Below are 19,486 nucleotides of genomic sequence, written 5' to 3' on the forward strand. Positions count from 1 at the left end.
CGATTATTGTGTTAAACCTCAAAGGAAACACTCGTTTTACCTTTCCTGAATCCTACCTCAGTTTCCCTGCCACTTTTCATACAAAAGTTTGCTACCTCTTAACTTTACTTCCTTCTACATAGCTTTGCTCCTTTGTCTTTTAAACTTGACTTCTTCCAGCTCTTTAGGATGAGGCTTTTCTCACTAAACATTTAGCCAGGTTTCTTGCTATGCTAAAATGCAAATGGGTAAACTCTTTTTTCCAGATGATCTGTGCCACCCCAATGACAAGAACCTCAAAGTAAATTCACTTAAGTCAGTTAATATAAAACTATAGCTGTAAGTCGACGTGAAAATGCTAATATGCTTTGCAAATTGTTAATGAGGATAAACACGAAAAAATGGGAAGCCCTAACTAACTTAACACACAGTGAAATAATTTTAAATGTGAAGGTAAGTTTAATTAAATATTTTCAACCTTCAAAAATAAGCTACTTTCATATAAAATAGGGTCTCAACAATTATATCATAAAAATAAAAATCAAGACATTGGGAAAACAGTAGGCAGACTTCATGAAATTTGATCTTCTGTAGCAATCATCAGCTAATTGATCTAAAATTTAAATGTTTTACATTTTTTCATGATGACAAGAATGGGCTTTCCAAATTGTTCTTTACTTTATGGGCATGGTGTAAGTATGCATAATAGGTACCACAATGGTGGGACTCACAGACAGGGTTTCAAAAATTCTTCTGCATGTCCCTAGAGCTTCTAAGGACAAGCAGTTCCACTTTTAGAGGACATACGTTAGTAACACACCTTCAAAACTGCACAGTGAGTGCCCCTGCAACACACAAAGCAGTAGAAAGGGTCATGCATCATGTGGTTTCCTTTAAGTCATTTACAAGTTCCAAACAACAATGATGACGAACAGGTGAATAAAAGGGATTAGACCAAAATGGAATTGGATTTTTTTAGCTGGATTTCAGCATATGTTAGCAATGTAGCCAAGAAATTTAATTGCACAGATCTAACCTGTTATGACACACAGCTTACAAGTCCATTTTTCAGAGATCTCATTACTCTCCATACAGCGAGGTTTGAAGGTCGGTTGAACAGGTAACTAATAAGAGTCTGCTCATGCCTCCATCGCATTTGGTAAGATGCACCAGGCTCCAACCTAGGAGCTACTGCCTCTCCCAGATGTGGCTTTAAGACAGCTTTTTTAATCTCTCTTCCAGGTTGTGCTACAACCTGAGAAATTCTTATCACTAATCTGATGAATGCAGGTGAATGAGTAATTTAGTTGGTAACTTAATCCATTTGCAAATCAGCAAAAAATACTTTTGATTTCATTACTTTCATTTTTTCTTTCCATTTAAAATACCGGCACAAAGCATTTAGAATGGGATTTTCATCAGCACTATTGTATTAATGCAACTATAACAATGCAAACAGAATAGGTGAATCCTTATGGTGAAGTACATTCTCCTTCAACAGTGAGCACTTTTCAAGCAAGACAGGATTTGAAGGGAGAGAAAGTATTTTTGTCAGACCAAATGATACAGTTGAACTCCAGCCCCACGAATAAGACAGACAGACAAGCTTTTGTGCACAGAGCCCTGAATCTATTATCTTCAGAAGCAGCATTTCCTAATGCGAGTCAAACACCATCCCTTTGTTTGTAGACTGCAAACAAAATTACTCCAGCCCTGAGATAATTAACTGGCCTCTCTATCACCACTAAATTCAAGTGGTTTGCATACACAGAGCAGAGCACTCATTCTTTGGGCTGTCTGAGGAGAATCTTTTTCCCAGAAGGTAGCTTGAGAATACAGTGAAGCTGATCTACTGGCTTGCTGCTGCCAAGGGTGCAGTCCCACTCCTTACCCTGTGTGCAACACAGTTTAATTTAGCTAAAAATTATTAAGTAGAGGATCTGTTTTTCTTACTCTCCTTTGTGCAAGTAAACATTATGGCATTAATAAGTCCTACTTGAGGGATCAGGACTGCTCATATAAGGAAGAGTCATGGAACAGCTTTATTTGGGAGCTGAGGGAAAAAACACCTTGGGACTTTCCACTGATGCTGAACAGCTTCAGTGTGGTATCTCAAAAAGATATTTATCTAATACTGACAACACAAAGAGTAAGTCTGAATCTCTTCTGCGTTCCTGCTGAAGAAATATACTTTATACTTCTCCCACATTTTTACACAAGATCCGTCATTTAAATCTGTTCTTCCCATTCAGAAGGTCTTTTCTACACCAGCAAAGGTACTTCATCCTCTTCCTAGTACTCTCTTCTTCTAGAGTTACTAGACGTTTTGAGAAATTCATATGAGTACTTCGCTCCTTATTGTACCAAACAACATTTTCTGTCTCCATGTGATTCCCTTGCTATCTCCAGGATCACATTTATGTTACAAAGCCTTTACCAAAACCCCTTATTTTTAGCTCTTTGCTAAAGAGCTAAAAGGAGAATGACTGCTCCTTAGCATTGTGCTAAAGCAAACTAATAGTAATAGTAATGCATACGAAGATTCTGTAACAAGCACTAAAGAGTACTTTCCCACAGGGTGCAATACTTATAATGGGTAGTTGTAACAGTGCAGTGTACATTATTGCAATATGTAAATGCAGATTTATATATTCTGCAATATGACTGAATTTTATTTTCTAAATCTTAGTTTTATAGCAAATATTAACACTTGTTTAGGCTAAACCCCATAAAATTCATAATTATGCAGCACAAATACAGATGTGATAAATGTGCTATGTACAAACGAAATCACAATAAACAGCAGCGCTGTAACTTTATGAAGAATTAAAATTTCATATACATGCTAAACACCATGGTTTTCAACCAAACTTGTGAGAGAATACTTCTGTTCTTTCCAGAGCCAGTGTGCTATCTTCAATGGAAATTGTGTCAGGACTCTAACTAAATTAAAAATTACTTTTAAAATATATTAACTAATAATACTAATCAAAAGGATTATTTCTTTCTAACTGCAAATCTTTTAAGAAAAGCAGCAATCATTTGTGACAATACAGAATATGCCAGTCTCAAGTAATACGGCAATTCTGACAGCATATGACAGGGAAGCTCACAAACAGACAAATCGTACAGCAAAGCAGCTGCTGTTCTTACATGACATGACCCTGGATCCCACCCCACCCATGCAACAGACCCAGAACAATTACACTGCAGCTTAGGGTGTTAGCAAGTCTTTGACGGAGCATCTGGTTCAACTAATGTTTTCTCTACTCATTAATAATAGGAACAAGCTGCAGTAACTCACAGTACAGCACACTGTCTCAGCAACAAATAATGACCATTAACTTCGTATAGTGATGAAGTTCCCAGAAAACATCCCATGCTCTGGGTTTTTATATACAGTCTACTCCCCGCAATCAGAATACCTTCTGGTGGAAAACACTAGTTCTCTATGGAAATGGCAATATCAAATAGTCCAGCAAAATTCAGTATATAACAGTTAAACAGTGTCTTTTTTCTTTCTTTTTTTTTTAAACAGAAAGACTTTTTCATAATCAAACCCAGATGAAAAGTTATTGTAAAGTGTTTATTCTAATTTATTACACGCACACATACAATGTGCACTTACTGAAGGAGCCACAGTGTCCACCGCAAATTTCTATAAAATTGCTTGGTCCTGATAACCCTCAGCTCATTGTTCCCAGCTGGAAAGCCTGTTCTTTTTAATAACCAATTCAATAAACTCTTGAAAAATGCTTTGTATAATATAGTATTGCCATAGATCTGATGTTTGTCTCTGTCATTACATATTGCATTCAATCAATTTACAAATGTTGCTGTGTTCCTTTTGTGTGGGTTCTTCTTATGGCATCCTGAACATAAATCCAAAGATCAATACCCTGTCTGTTGAAAAAAAATTGGACGTAACAAATGAATAATTTTATTTATAATAAAAGTCCTAGTCCCCAAATGGATTCAACTAATGTTCAAATTCATTTTTCATGTTTAACACAAGATGAAAGCAAGTACCCTGCACAATGCAATGAGAAAGGCAGTGATAAAAGAAAAAACAGTTCATATTTATTGAAGATGTGAGCAAAACCATGTAAAGCTATGGCATATGGCTAGGAAAGCATCAATAAAACGGTATGTCATTCACAAAGTATTTGTTACCTTATTAAAGAGTAAAAAGTCCCTGTCAAAGAGCAGATGGATTTTCTTTAAAAAGACACTGCAGTTCTGCTCTGAACTATGGAAACAGCAAGGCTCTGAATGAAATAATTGAAGTAAGAAGACAAGTAGAAGCTTAGCTCGTGCTGGTTGCGTGAGCCGATTCAGTTCGTCTGGTGCCCTTCGTGTGACAGAAACAACGCGTTTGCTGACTATGGACACATCCCTGCACTAGTCCAGCTGTTGAATAGCTACCTCCTCTAAAACAACTACGTAGTTGTTCAAGGGAGCCACAAATGACTTTTCACAATCACTCTTTGCAGAGCAGCAAGCCAACAGAACTAAGAGGAAACAGGGACTCTACTTTTCATAGAAAATGGTATTGGTACCCGCATAAGCGTACAAATCCCAGCAAGCTTACACAATAACACCTCCTTCACACTCCCAAGCTAACTGCTAAGATGTGCACTGCATACAGGATTCCCACTCTTGGCTCCATAACAATTCACACGCATTAGCAAAAAAAAAAAAAATCATACCATTTCCGTACAAAACAGAAAACCAACATAAAGACACACCCCAAAAACCAATATCGCGTTAATCAAGACTGTCCCCAATGCCATGTGCCTGGCTGCTCTGAAACAAGATAGACAAGTAGAAGGCGTAGGGAAGGCCCACCTTCCCCTGTGAACTATATGCAAGAACAGAGCAGGTATGTACTCCTCATTTTGTCATGGGAGTTGAGTGAGTTGATGTCTTCACACAGACTATGGTCAGACACCTCTGAGCCTTAACCATTTGCATATCAGCTGACAGCAAAGGGACTGGCTGTCCTGAGGGGAACATGCCCCAATCCTGCACACTGACCATGTGTAGCTCTCGCCCTCCATTTGGTTGTGCCAAAAGAGGTGAATGAGTTTGTTAATACCGTCAAATACGTGCGCATATTTTAGTTTACACAGTAGAGATCCAGCTGAATGCCAGATAACCCTTACTCAACAGTAAGATCCCAGTTACTTCCTATTCAAGGATCTGCAGCAATCATATCTTCACTCAAAGGGATCCCATTATGAACAGGTTCCTGAGTCCATGAACTAGTGTGCACCCATTAAACAGAAGTCTAAGGCTGGGGCAATTGGGGCAACTTTCTCCAGGAACATGGGAACTCTTTCCTTACCACGAATACTATGTTCTTGCTATTCCTATTCTTGGTTACTATTAGCACAGTTTGACTTTCAAGTGTCAAACTGAATTCACAGGATTGGCAGCTGGAAATAAACAAACCAAAACTTTGTAATGTGTTAACTGAGCAAGCATGCTTTGGCATTGCTCTAATTATGAACACTGAACTCCATGAGACCATTTTGACTGAATTTTTTTCCAGAGTATAGCTTTATTTTAAAACTATTACAGAAAATTCACAACTCCAATCCTACGTTCTCTTTCAAGATGGAATTTCAACCTTACTAGTTAATTAAAGCCACCACCTGGAGTGAGCCGGCTTTCAAACTGATTTCCTTTGTCTCTCTAATTCACACACATTAATATTTTATTTTCTGCTGAAAAAAAAAAAAATGAAAAGGAATGTCACAAGTGTGCCAAAGACAAGGCAGATAAAATTATTGCAATAAAACAAAGAAAATACACTTGTTACTGCCAGGTCTCGAGATGAATGCTGCATTATACAGACATTTTAAAGGCTTACAACTGCAAATTGCTCTATTTTACATACCGTATTCTAGCCTTTGCATCAAGATCTTTTCTAATTTTTTTTATTGTAATGAGAAAGGGAAAGGGTTAGGTTTTTATTACCTGAACATTATTCAATGGAGAAACAAAGACTACATTATATATTACAACACGTGAGCTATTAAAACAATGTGACACTATAAAATATGCTGCAATACTCATTATGGGATAACAAAGCTAAACCTGAGCAAATAAATGTATCTGCCAAACAGTCAGCAATAACTATACAACTAGAGTTTATAATCTTTAATTATTTAAGAAGGAAAGAAGCTTGTAATAATTAAGTTTTATAGGCTGCTTAAATTGTCATTACTAGGTGCCCACAAAACTTAAGAACTAGTATCTTTCATCTGAAATAATTCTTCTTCATTTTTAACAACAGATGCAATTGTTCACTTAACATACTAATTGAAAAAAATCATTAACTATTGTTTTTAAAACTTCCACACGCAGTACAAATAACATTTCATTTACTCTCCAATCCGGACAATGCATATACCAACATACTGCTCAGGCGTTTACAGGCTCTGCATCTTACAGTGACTCATGTGATACTGTCTTTAGATAGCTTTGAAAATGTTTTTTTTAATGACAAATCTGTAAATCACATCGATTTACATCAGATACTTCAGAAACTTGAAGCTGAGAAGAACTGCTCATTTAATTAATTAAAATATATTGGTGAGATAGTAACACCTTTAAAGTTTCTATAAAGTCCATGCATCCTTGCTGTGCATTTATAACCAAATGATCTGACTTCTGGTATAAACAGACGCCGTTCTGACGCCAGCAGGTGTAGAGAGAAGTTCTATATTGAACAATTACAATCTATAGAAGTGACAGGAGGAGAGGAAGGTTCCATATTTCAGAAGAAACACATTTATGGGTTTAAAAAAATATATTAAAGGTTACTAAATTTTAAATTATACATTAAATTAAGAAAGAAACAACATAAACCTACAGAAGAACAAGAAAGCTTTCGATAAACTCCAGATGACTTTCTTCTTTCTTTTCCCAAAACACGTTCAGCTATGGCCTAACTGAGTTCCTACTAAAATTTTAGCATGGACCTCTATGGAAATGAAGCGATCAGTCTTGAGTATTTCTGAAAAGTTCTACCTCCAGCCACTTAAATCAGCACAAGTTACACAGCAGTAGTTTTGACTAGAAAATAATAAGCCACACTACAAAATACACTAAATAGGTACATTTAGCATCTTGCAGAATCAAGTTCCTATGCAGCTTCTAAACTGAGAATTTTTCTTACAACACGGGGCTTGATTTTTTTCCTCAGGAAACGTGTGTGCTATACAGATGGTTTATTTAATACATTCCTACCTAAATTAATCAAAGCAATCTGTCCCAAAAAAAATAAGAGTCTTCATACAGGATTCTGCTGCCATTTGACAAACTGTGTACATTTAGCTAGGAGAAGTTGAAAATCCTCCATAAAGAAGTTACCACATCTAAAAATAAGTGACATTATTAAAAGGGAAGCAGGATGTGTTATTTCGCATAATATGAAATTTAAACAGTACCACCTCAGATACACTTTTAAATGCTCTTAGTAGCACCTGGTTGTTTATACATCTTCTGTGGTGAAAAGGTCAATAGAAATTCACCTCTAAGGTCACAGTTGCTAAGCAACTGTTTTCGGCAGTTCTGCAACACTGATCAAGCATATCACGTTCCACTGCCTGGTTTCAGAATAAACCACATAGCATCCTACCTGGCCTTTGAAGCGCACCGGGCTCCTCCTGCTTTTCCCAAGAGCACGGGTGCCCATCATTCAGGCGCTGCTCAAAAGGATACGCCCTGGGACCACCGGCTTCCGGTTCACAAGAGCAAAGGAGAGGTCAGTCTTCAGGAAAACCGTGGAGGGCTTGATGAGGTGCTGCCCGAATCTCAGCATGATAAATGTTACTCCTCAGGGTCTGAAAGAGACAATAGTTAAGGCAGTTAAAGGACTGACTTTGCCTTTCCAAACAGCAGCAATAAGACAACCAAATTGTCTAAGCAGTTTCTGAAAGAAAGTGCCTCCTGGGCTCACCAAGGCATTGGGTATTTTGGAAAGGTTGGTAAGGCTTTCCTAAAAGTATCACTTCTTTGGAGGGGTGATGGAAAGGGCTTCTTTCCAAAGCAAAAATTTTAAATATAATTTCTTAAACCCTTTTCTTATCATCTTGGTACGGCTACAAAATTCTAGACAGAGAATGTCATTTCTTGCTCCCATTTTCATTTGTTCTGCGTTGTATGCATTTGAGTCATATGTGCTTGGAGAAGCACGAATAGTAGCTCACATGCCCTTTGCCACAATGCAAATCAATGCGCACAGGACTTACGAAATAAAGAAACTGCATTTTCTCAATCAATCTCTCCACTAAATACCTCAATGGAAGAAACACTGACAAATTAAGGAAAGCATATTTAGTCATTTTCCATTCATGCTTTCTAGTTTGAGCAACCGAAATGTGAAGACAATCAATAGCTGTGTGCAACATTTTCTCTTAAGCAAAGAAAGCCAAAGATTTCCACTTTCATTCACTAAAATTTTCTTTCCTCCTGGTAAGGATGAAAATCCTTCTTAAATAACTAAGGCGCAAACCTAACAGTGTCTATTTTAGGTCTTTAAGCCCTAGAATATTTAAAGTATTTAATTCAATCAGAAATATCCAAGGTGCTGCAGGGTAAAATATGAAGTAATAAAGAATTTCATGTGACATAATACTTCAGACACATCAAAAGCATTACACTAACATTACCTTGCTTGAACCAAGTGACTAATCAGAAAATTCGGTTTTATAACTTGCTTCAGATGGAGAAAGATACTGCGAGAATCATCAAGGGTCTTTTGCTGCAGTTCTTTTCTTGAAAGCCAACTGTGTTTAGTAAGACCTAAACTTGGTTCTTAATCTAAAAGATTTATTCTAATTTAAGGTCCCACTCCTTTTATCTGCTCCAACAAAAAGTACATATAACAACCCCCGCTAAGTGCACACACTTTGAAAGTGTCTTTGAGAAGTACGTGTTCCTTGGAAGGAAGTTCTGGCTTTTTCAGCTATCTGATTCCACAAAGAATTTAACTAGATTAAATTACCAATAGCAGATGCACCTAGTCAGGCTTTACACCAGAAAAACATGTATAGAACTTAGTATAAGATAGAGTAACTGATCAGATGACTACATGTTCAAGTAATAAATATTCTCTAAGCAGGCATCATGTCTCGTTTTATTTTTGAAAATCACAGATTAAAGGAAATGCTTGAGCAGACCATGGAAGAGCGGAGATTTTAACCACACCTGTTTCAGGATCTGAAAAGATTCTATAATTTTTTTTCCCCATAAAGTCAACAGAAGATTAAGTGTCTGAGAAGATGTGTCCCTTACCGTATATTAAACCTGAAACTTGACAGCATACAAAAATCAAGTCTCTTTAGCTACTAGAAGAATCGCTTACCAGAGGAAACACCTGCTGTCTTGTGCTGATGTCTGAAAAAAATAATTATTAGGAACTTCAATCTTCCCCATTTCTCTTAAGCAGTCCATCAGCAACCCCCCTGTGGGGGTTTCTCATTCCGATTAAAACATGCAAGAATGTTTTTACATGATATGATAAAGAGACATGGTTCTCTTCACCATGAAGGAAATGGTCCTGATAAAGGAGCAAAACACATTAAATAGCCAGGACTACCATTCAGTGATGAAACTGTAAGCTAGTACCTCCAGTAGCTGGAAAATCAAATGTACCACCACACTTGGCATTGCATCTAGCAATACTATGGCCACAAATAAAAGTACTACTGATCATTTCTTATTCTGTCTTCCAGACTACTGACTAAAAGCACTGTCCAGAGACATGGAATAGACTTAAACACAGAACCAAGGCTTTAAAATAATAGATGCTGATTTTACATTCTGATGCTTTGAAAATCAATTTAAGGAGGCAGAGAGCCTGAGATTTTGGTAATCACCAGAAGTCCTCTGGCTATTTGCTGCCATAAGCAAACACCAATAAACAATAGCAGGATAAGGCTGATGACATTGTAAATAAGGCCTGGATCCCGTGCTTCAACAGCTGAGACTCCAGGGAAGCTGGAAATGGATGACCTGGTGCTTTTCTATTCTAATTATCTATCTAAAATTACTCAGGGCTCCTGTGGGTCTTGCCACTCTAATGGTGACTCTGAAACTCACTGTTAAAAATAACCAAATCCCAGTCTGAAGTGTATGTTGCAACATTCTTCAAGTTGCAGAATGGAACAAATATTGATAATTACAAGAACCAAGGTTAAATTTGTGTTAAGGGCTTCATGTTAAGGGCAAGGGCATCCCCCAAGGTAAAAGTTTTACTAAGTCAAAACATCAGTGCAGGTAGTGGATTTGGGACAGACAAGGACCCTGTTTGAGAGTTAATAAGCAATAAAAACCATTTTTATTTGAACAAGAAATCCAATATGAAGATCTTCTCTTCTAGCTTAAATATCTAAATATTCTACTACATATCTAAATATTCCACTAATATCCTACTATCCATACAATAAAAATGTATTTCTCCCTCCCCCTTTAACTCTGAGGATTTGGAATCCTGTTTAGATTTAATAGCAGACTACTAATCTGGCCTTAAGACCTCTGTTTAACATCTGCATACAAGAGATATTAAATGCATGGGAAATCCTGACCATTCAGTATTCCAAAATGGGAAGATCTAGCACCACAAAGCAGTGGATAGAGCATACCAGAATGATGGCGCCCAAATTCCAAACCTGACATTTGGGTTTACCTGAAGTTGAACAGAGCACTGTAGCCAGTAGGTACTGCTCCAAGCTCATTTATAACTGGAAATCAAGGCCATGACTCTACAGATCTGTACGTCATCATAGGCAGTTTGTGCAGCCTCCAATGAACCTATGGAGACTATGTCTGCAATCCACAGTAACACCATAAAGGAGAAGGGTCTCTTCAGGATATTCACAATCATCTGGACTCTTATCAGTTACTGACCATAATTTCATCACTGGCATGTTTTATTAAAATTAACCCTAAGCTGTATTGGGAAAAATACATATCTGATGGCCCTGTCAGAACAATGCCATACATTCTTTTTCATACTCCATGAGAGATTTTCAAAAAAGATTTTGTCAGTTGAGTTGATATCCCGTATAAATACATTCATTATTTGCCAGAATAAACATATGCAACATTATTAACCACAGAGTTTAGGTCACCATTGCTCTCTAATATTGACGGGTATATTTGATGCTTTAAAACCAATTTAAAATGCGTTTTCAGAAAATGCTAAATGGATCCATACATAGATTCTGTGGACCACAGAATTTAGGTTGACTATATCATGTATTCATAATACACCTACCACACACATCCTTACGTATTTCACTGCCATCTTGTTTAAAAAAGTCCAGAAAGGATCAGTAAAGTAAAAGCACTGGCCTCACACCTCCCTAAGCAATAGTTTGAAGAATCAGGTTACAGCCCAACCGGGTTGACCCAGAATTATTACAGCATTTTAAAATCTCATGCACAGAATTAATGCATGTATTAAAACCTTTTCTATTTGCTTACTATTCAATAATATATCTGAATAATGTATTTCTATCTCTTGATTCAGACTAAATAAATTTAGCACGTATTTCAAAGAAGTGTGTCAGTTGTATTGGTAGCGCTATGTAATACTGCAGACTTCCCAGTGCTGTTTTCTCCAATTCTGAAAGGGGATTATGGGAATTTTTTTTTCTTAAACAATTATTCACGATCTATTATATATTACTTAAGCTGTTTTCTGCCCTAGTGATCCTCTGTGTTTTCCTGTAAAGCATGATTGTCTGTGCTCAGGACCAATACAAATGCTAAAAAATACATTAGGGAAATGAGTAATGGGTACCACAGCAAAATCCATGCAGCAACACACTGCAGCAAGGCTGGAATATTCCAGAGTGCAGCGAGGCAGGAAACTGCTACCAGCAGAGCAAGTTTTCAGTCATCTGAATTCTACCAGCTTATTGCATGAATGGCCTGTAAACAAGGAGAAATCAATACAGTACAGGTGCATGCATGCAGGTCATGAGATGCAAATAGTGTGTGCACAAGGTTTCCCAGCTGACTGGAATCACCTCACTAAGTCTGTTTCTCCAGGGATTTCCATTTTTCACATAATGAGGAGCTCATTGCCAGCTAAAACAGAGACTAAATGTAATTGGTGAAAGATGTTTCTTCTTTAATGATAGTAGTCTTTCTAATCCCAGTAATAAGGAGGACAATTACATAGTAATGTTAGAAAATGAAAGAAATCCATTTCTGATAAAAGAAAATTTCAGCCCAGTTTAACACAGTTTCTATTCTGACTATTCAGATGAAAAGTGTATTTACTCTTCTTCATATTGCACGTATACATTACATTGCCTATTTCATCTGCCTCATTTTCCTAATTAAATTTCCTTCAAGCTGCGTTCCTGCAGTTGTAGGTGGGAATATAGTATTAAAGGCTAACATAGCAAGTAGACTAATTTTACAGCCACAACAGATCTCAAAACTATATAACCCATACTAGAAAAAAAAAAAAATTACACTGGCATTCTAACATTACATGCTGAAAAATAAGACTACTAAAATTAAGAAAAATGTTGAGATATGCTGAAATATTTTCATATATTATTACAGTTTTGTAAAATTTCAAGAATAGGCACATTGCATTTGCCCAGCCTAAATAAATACTACTCATACATTTAATGTATTTTTGAGAGGAAATCTAAACACAGGTCTCAATTCTCCAAGTTTATTTGGTTTTGGGGGCCAGGGATTTTGTTTTGTGCTTCATCATTTAAATAGCAGAAGCTGTAGAATCGTTGGTGTCAAATACACAGGGAGAACTCTGAACAGAAGATAAGGTTCACCTAAAGACAGGTCCCTCGGACACCAAGGTAGGTATCTGCTTATTACGTGTCATCTCTAGAGTCAGACACCAACAGCCTGGACTACTGTTGGAAATTACTTTCTCCGTACTGACTGTAAGGAGTGATGGCACTAATTCTATAAGGTTGTCTCCCTGCCTCCCCAGACCTCCCCATTGGATGCTTAATTGAGACGGTGCTCGTACTCCAAAAAGCCCCTTTATTTTATCATACAATTCCTTGTCCTTAACAACAAGGTGTTGAGATCACCACCCACTGGGAACCAAGCTCAAGGCTTTTGCTGAGCAATCACATGAGCACTGTTCTAGGAAAGCTATGAATCTGGTTGTAACAAGAGAACACAAGGTAATGCAAAATGGGCTGCTAACTTAAAATGTGTATATTAAAGAAAACTAATTACAATATTATTATCTCTCTGTGCTAATATAAATGAATATTTTAGAAACAATCTGAGGAGTATTCTTAAAGTTTGTCATTTTACCATATTGATATCACCTGATCATTAATTTTGACACTCCTGATTCTGCTACACAATTTCACTATAAAAAACACTGCAAATTTATATGGCAAAGTGAAAGCAACTTAGCTGATTTTTTTTTAAGGTCTTACAAAAAAATAACTTTTTTTTTTTAAATTCAGCAAGAAAAGACAAATTGTGTCACACAGTGTAGTTAAGGGAACAAAGTAACTCGCCAGTAAATTATGTTTATAGCTAACTTTAGATATTTCCATCGCATTTTCTAAGCTGCCCTTTCTCCTAACAAAACTATATCCTTAAATGCATATTTGACATTTTTCCCTCTAAAAGGTTTGATTATGTGGAAAGTGATATTCCTACTTAGACATCTGAATTCTGCACCATGTTCAAGAAGTGATGTACAATGAAGAACTGCCCTGAATGCCAGCTCCCCTCTCTTCATGCTTTATTATTATTTACTCATTCCCTCCCATCACTGGCACTTTGTGAGGATGAAATCCACACAATTCAGAATATTACTTATTTAACGCAAGCACATAGCAATGAATGTCCTTATTCCTAGCAGCCAGGATTTACCATTTTGATCAAAGAATACTAACAAAAAGAAATAATTTTATTCTAAAATCACTCAGTTTTTCTACTAGTCCTTTGTCCCTACAGTGGCTTTATCTCTCAGCATCCTCCACTCCCACCCTTGTGCATGATTTAACTACGTATTTTGAGTTCTTCCAGTTTCAGAAAATGGCCTCTAATTAAAAAAAGCCTCTCCCTCTCAGTGAGCCAAAATATAGCATGCTACTGCTATTTCTGTTCTGAAAAAGCCAAGAAGAATTACAAAACTATAAATGGTGCTCAAGTGTCTTTGACAGCCATAGCCTAGATTCTCTCCATGGGGATGGTATTTAATGCTCTATATGGGGTTGAAGGGAAAAGCTTGTGTGGATTATTTTCCATTTTCACCACCCACGGAAGCTACTGAACAGAAAGCCCATTAAATGTGATGCATGCAACCAATCCTGGCTGTGTTGACAAGGACTGATTTCTCACGTCATACGCAGATTATGATGGACTTGAATCACTACACGTGGCTTCCCCTGCTTAATCTAGCAGCGAAGAAAACATCAAAATGATTACTGTTTAAATATATTGCCATTTTCTTAGCATGGTCAATCAAGCTAAATTATCTACACTTAAAATTAGTATAGTCTGTGGCCTGTTGCATAGTACCTAAGCACCTTAATGTGTATGATGCTAAGGGCCATCCATTTGCAATCCCATAGCCTGCCTTCCCCTTGCAGCTCCGTTCCCTTTCACCCCAGCTGCAGCAGCGTTTCCCAGTCCCTCCAGGACAGTATTTTTCCAGTCTGCTCTCACAGTGTTGATCTCACAGTCTTGCACCTGGAAGCCTTGGTATTGCTGTTACAGCAGATTCTCCTAGGGCATAACTGTGACCACCAGGAGAATCGTCCGATCCTCCGCTCCCTTCTCCTCCTGCCTGTTTGTAGCTTTTGGGTTACACCAGTGGACCCAAGAACGTGCCTACACAATGCTTACCGACCAAGCAGCACCCAGCCCTGAGCATAGCATGTTCCAGTTAACGTTAATAGCATCCCAAGCAGGAACCTGAAGGAGGCCTCATGAGCAGGTCCTGATGAAAACTAGATAGTTCCCAATTGTACTGGGTCTAACTGGGATGGGGTTAACTTTCTTCACAGTAGCCTGTATGGTACTGTGGTTTGGATTTATGACTAAAACAGTGCTGGTAACACATCAATGTTTTGGCTATTGCTGAACAAGGCTCTCTCTTTTTCCCACTCTGCCCACCACCAGTGAGTTGATGCACATCTTCTCCTGTGGCTCCGGATAGTAAAGCTGCATGCCTCTAAACCTGTTTCAATACCCTTTCTGCAACCAGTCTAGCCCTCAACATAATATATTTAAAACGGAAGATGCACAAAATTCAAACAAAACACTGTTAGCTGATTTTAAAACTATAGATCAAATACAATACTATCATACACTAACTGTATTGGGATCTGAACTTACAGCCCCCACGATAAAGCAAAACTTGGATCCATTCTAAATGCCAGTATGGACAATTTAAGGTTTAAGGGGAGCCTTACATGCTACTAAAACATCTTCCTGCTGCCTCCTTTAGATCTTCATTTGTTTTGGTTCTTTTTCCCTTTTATTTATTTATTTTTAAAGTAAATTCTATACATTCTTTTCAACACTGTTCCTCTTCAGGCATTAAACAGATTGTCTACTGCACCTGATAAGCTAATGTGTGGGTACACACAGGCACACGCCATGTAAGTCTGTCCTCAGTTTCCCCTCTCCTAATTGTCTGATCTGTCATTGCCATGACTTTTACAGTCTTCATTTAAAAAAACAAAGCAAACCAAACCCAAAAAACAACCAAACAAGCCAAACAAAAAAAAGCCCAAACCAAAAACCCCTGTCTGTCCGTCCCCAATCCCCCAAAAAACAATTAAAACCTACGGACACCAAAGTCTTCGTTGACCAAGAAGGATACAGACACTTAAAAGGATGTGAGCAGCTTTGTAGCAACACTGTAAAGCAATCACAACATTGACAAATTAATCAACAAAAGCAGAATCAGGCTAGATAGCAAAAGCATCCCATCTGTATTACCCATCCGTAATACATGTAGAGGGCATAAATATTTTTAAATTATGTAGAAGTAGTTGTGAAATTCATTTCTATAGCAAGCATTTTGGAATACAAACTGGGCCAACTTGTTTGTTCTTATAATTGAGGTAAAGAGTGCAAAGTTATGTGCAATAAATGAAAAGGTTTGTAGAAGCAAAACAACTGTATAATCCATTAAACGTAAAGAAAAATGAGGGCTTCAAAGAGTCATGAAAGCACTAAACGCACTACATCTTTCAACTGTCCACATGTATGCCATCTTCACTAGAAGATGACTCATATAGCATTTAACCATACTGAGAAAATAATTCTGGCAGCGGAAGCTTATTGTTTGCCTCTGTGCTCAGGTAACAGCTCAACTTTTCCATATACTAGGACTTGTTTCCAAATATCACATGAAAATTTTTTTGCTATTTTGACACCCTAGCTCTACCTGCAACTTTACTTTTTTCAAAACACTTTTATGATGACTAACCTGAAATAAAATTCCTGTCTTGCATTATACTGGAGTTGATTTATGTCCATTTTATGCCATAACATACCACCCTATTAGAGAAGATATCTTTCAAACAGAATCACAATTCCAAGACTTGATCTAGAGCTTCACAATCTTCTCTGCTAGACATCTGGGACCACTTTTCTTCATATTAGCAGAGATGATACAAGATTATGATTCCTCCTTCCATTGTCATCCAAGATGACAACATGAATCCAAAGAAAAGTCTGATAACTAACAACTTTTCAAAATCCGTGTACTATATCAGCGATTTAAGGAAGATGTTTTATGAAATGGTATACAATCAACAGGTCAACAGGTTCACCTCCTCATTGACTTCTACTGAAAGAGCAAAATATGTACAAGCATACATAAGCAAGAAAATAAGTGATGTTCACAAATCTTTCCTTAGTGTTAATCTCCGGGGGGGGGGGGGGGGGGCGCGACAACAAAAAAAACCAACCTCCCCCCCCCATTATATTTTAAACATTGTTTCGTTTCCTAACTGGCATCCACCGTAGCTATTATCCTGATGCATGGAGAAATCCGGGTTTGGGGTTTGCCTCTGCAAGTCATTCTGATGAATGAGACCTTTAGTGTTATAACAACTGTTGTGAGTAATGGAACAACCAATGGCTTTTATTAAGAAGGAACACTGAATAATGTATTACCAACACTAAGATCAAGGGAAAATACATTTTCATCAGGAAAAAATACTAATATCAATCATGCCATTTTTTTAAAGCAGAAAGGTGAAAGGCAGAAAAGGAAAAATTTAAGAAAATGCTACACAGTATGCAGTAAACGGCAGAAATTACACTGTGAAAATCCTTTCTTCTGGGGTGGCTATCTAGGGGTACATTGCATGCTAGAGGAACAATAAAAGATTGTGACATTTCTTGATATAAGTGTAAGGAAAACTCTACCCTGGTGAAGGTAGAGATGGGGGAGGAAGGTCGCTATAGAGACTAGCTCACTGCACATTGAAACACTTGAGTTAAAACTCATTTCTTTTGAGACTACAAACTAAGAGAGCTGACATAATGGAACAACTAGGAATGTTCTTTTGCTATACCTTTCAGTGGAAAAAGGTGGTTTTAAAAATGCAGAGGAGAAAAAGCTGTCGTGTTTTAGCATTCTTATTTATTACTTATATAGCACTACATAAAGTCACTTTATAGGCTTTAGAAATACACGCCAAGACTAAGCCTTCCCCTGAAGTGGCTTACTATTTCCTTTGAGTGAATGCAATTTGGACATCTTTGGACAGAAGGGATGGGGCAAATAGAGTTGCAGAAGAAAAGCTGCAGGGAGGTAAGAGAAAAGATTCAAGGAGTAAAAGTCCACAGGGAGAAGAGAGAAATGGCTCTTCCCAAAACTCTACGATGGTATAAATCAAAGCACAATCAGAAAGAGAGTGAGCACAGGCTGTGCTATGGCAAAAGGATGGTCCACACAACTCGGGGCCAGCACAAGGCCAGAGTGTGTGATGAGCAAGAGATGTTGCATGGTGAGTTTCCAGACACAGTCCAGAAGTTTTTTAACTTATGTCACTGAGAAACCAGTTACGTCACTTCAAAAAACCCTACTGATTCAGTATACGTTTTTAAAGATTGATTTTCTGCATTTTGTTCTTTTGTCCTTTAAACTTTTTGATACTTAGCACCAGAGAAACTGAAAGATGCAAAAAGTTTCACCTTCTTCAGATGAAACTAACTAAAGGAATGCAGACCTAAAGTAAATCCAGCATACTAAACAGAAAATTAACTTCAGAAAGATTGAGGCAGTTGAGACTTCTGAAAACTCACGAAGAAAAGAAAAAAGCCACACATATACAGTGACTCCTGACCATACGTTTTGCCCATGTAAAGAAAAATAAGACACAAACAGTAAGAACAAGTCTGGGATTAGCATTATCATACTTAAGTTCATTCTGAATGCAATGTATTAATACTAGACCGTGGTTTTGCCTCTGTAATACTACAAATTTGTTATATTTGGAGCAATTCCTGCGACACCCAAGTGTCTCCACAAGCATTTTATCTTGCTGAATTAATAAATGTAACACAAACATTTAGAGGAAAATGCAGACACTGTACTTCACCTAACAATTCCTCAGGCATATAGATTAAGAGAGTCATTTAATGAAAATTTATTGTCATATTTACATTTGTGTATAGCTAATAATACCAGATAGTGGGCTCTTTACATTTATGTACAGTGCATTTATGTCTAATGCTACATGTTGGAGTCTTTAAGACATCCCATTAGCTTTCATTTTACCACCTTATATATGCATGTTCTCTCCAAAATAAAACCATTTAAGCCAGGTTGTTCCATCAGCACTGGAATTAATGAAGCCTCATTTCAAAGGATTTATGTCTCCATCTTTCCCACACCTCTTTTTGTTCCCCCCACAAGAATGAGAGCCCTCCCCCATGGCCCTTAGAGCATCCCAGACAGGTGGGTTACAGCAGTGCCGTGGTTAAGTGAGGCTTCTGCATGTGACGAGCGGCCAGCCCAGAGGTGCAGGCCGCCTGCTGCCAAGCAACATCTGTAACAGTTGGGAGGAAAAAGATGCTCCCGTCATGATAAGCAGGTCAAGACCACTGCCCAACAATGGACTGTTAAAACGGTACGGTCTAATTATATAACCACCGCGGTACACGTACATGTCTATATACTACACAATTAAAAGATGAAGTGCTGTTCGAATGCTGAAAATTGTTAGATTTTTTTTTTTAATGTTTATGCAATAGTCACTGGCAAAATGCAAGCATGCATGACTGACTGACTATTTCTGGTTCATTTAAACCAGCAGGACTGCAAACGGCATGCAAACAATGGTGGAAAAAAATAGAGAAAAGAGCCGTAAACACACAAAATGGTTTGCAAATCTTTCAAAAAATACAGACTGTACGCCTTAGTGAACTATTTGAAGAAAGGTAGTCATGAGTAAAGGAATCTGTCTGAGAAAAATAGGTTGTACACTTTTCTAGGTTTAACTTTCCCTCT

General features: G+C 37.5%; 1 protein-coding gene across 1 annotated transcript in view; it reads right to left on the reverse strand.

Annotated features, from left to right (window-relative positions):
* FHIT (fragile histidine triad diadenosine triphosphatase) overlaps positions 1 to 19,486 on the reverse strand; it is a 493,316-nt gene that overhangs the window by 421,514 nt on the left and 52,316 nt on the right. The window contains exon 2 of the mRNA XM_082322071.1: positions 7,711 to 7,832. Coding sequence (XP_082178197.1) covers positions 7,711 to 7,810 — 100 coding nt within the window. The 5' untranslated portion in view covers positions 7,811 to 7,832. The remainder of the gene's footprint in view (positions 1 to 7,710; positions 7,833 to 19,486) is intronic.

The sequence above is a fragment of the Platalea leucorodia genome (assembly GCF_965183815.1).
Source record: "Platalea leucorodia genome assembly, chromosome: 9".
Lineage (NCBI taxonomy): Eukaryota > Metazoa > Chordata > Aves > Pelecaniformes > Threskiornithidae > Platalea > Platalea leucorodia.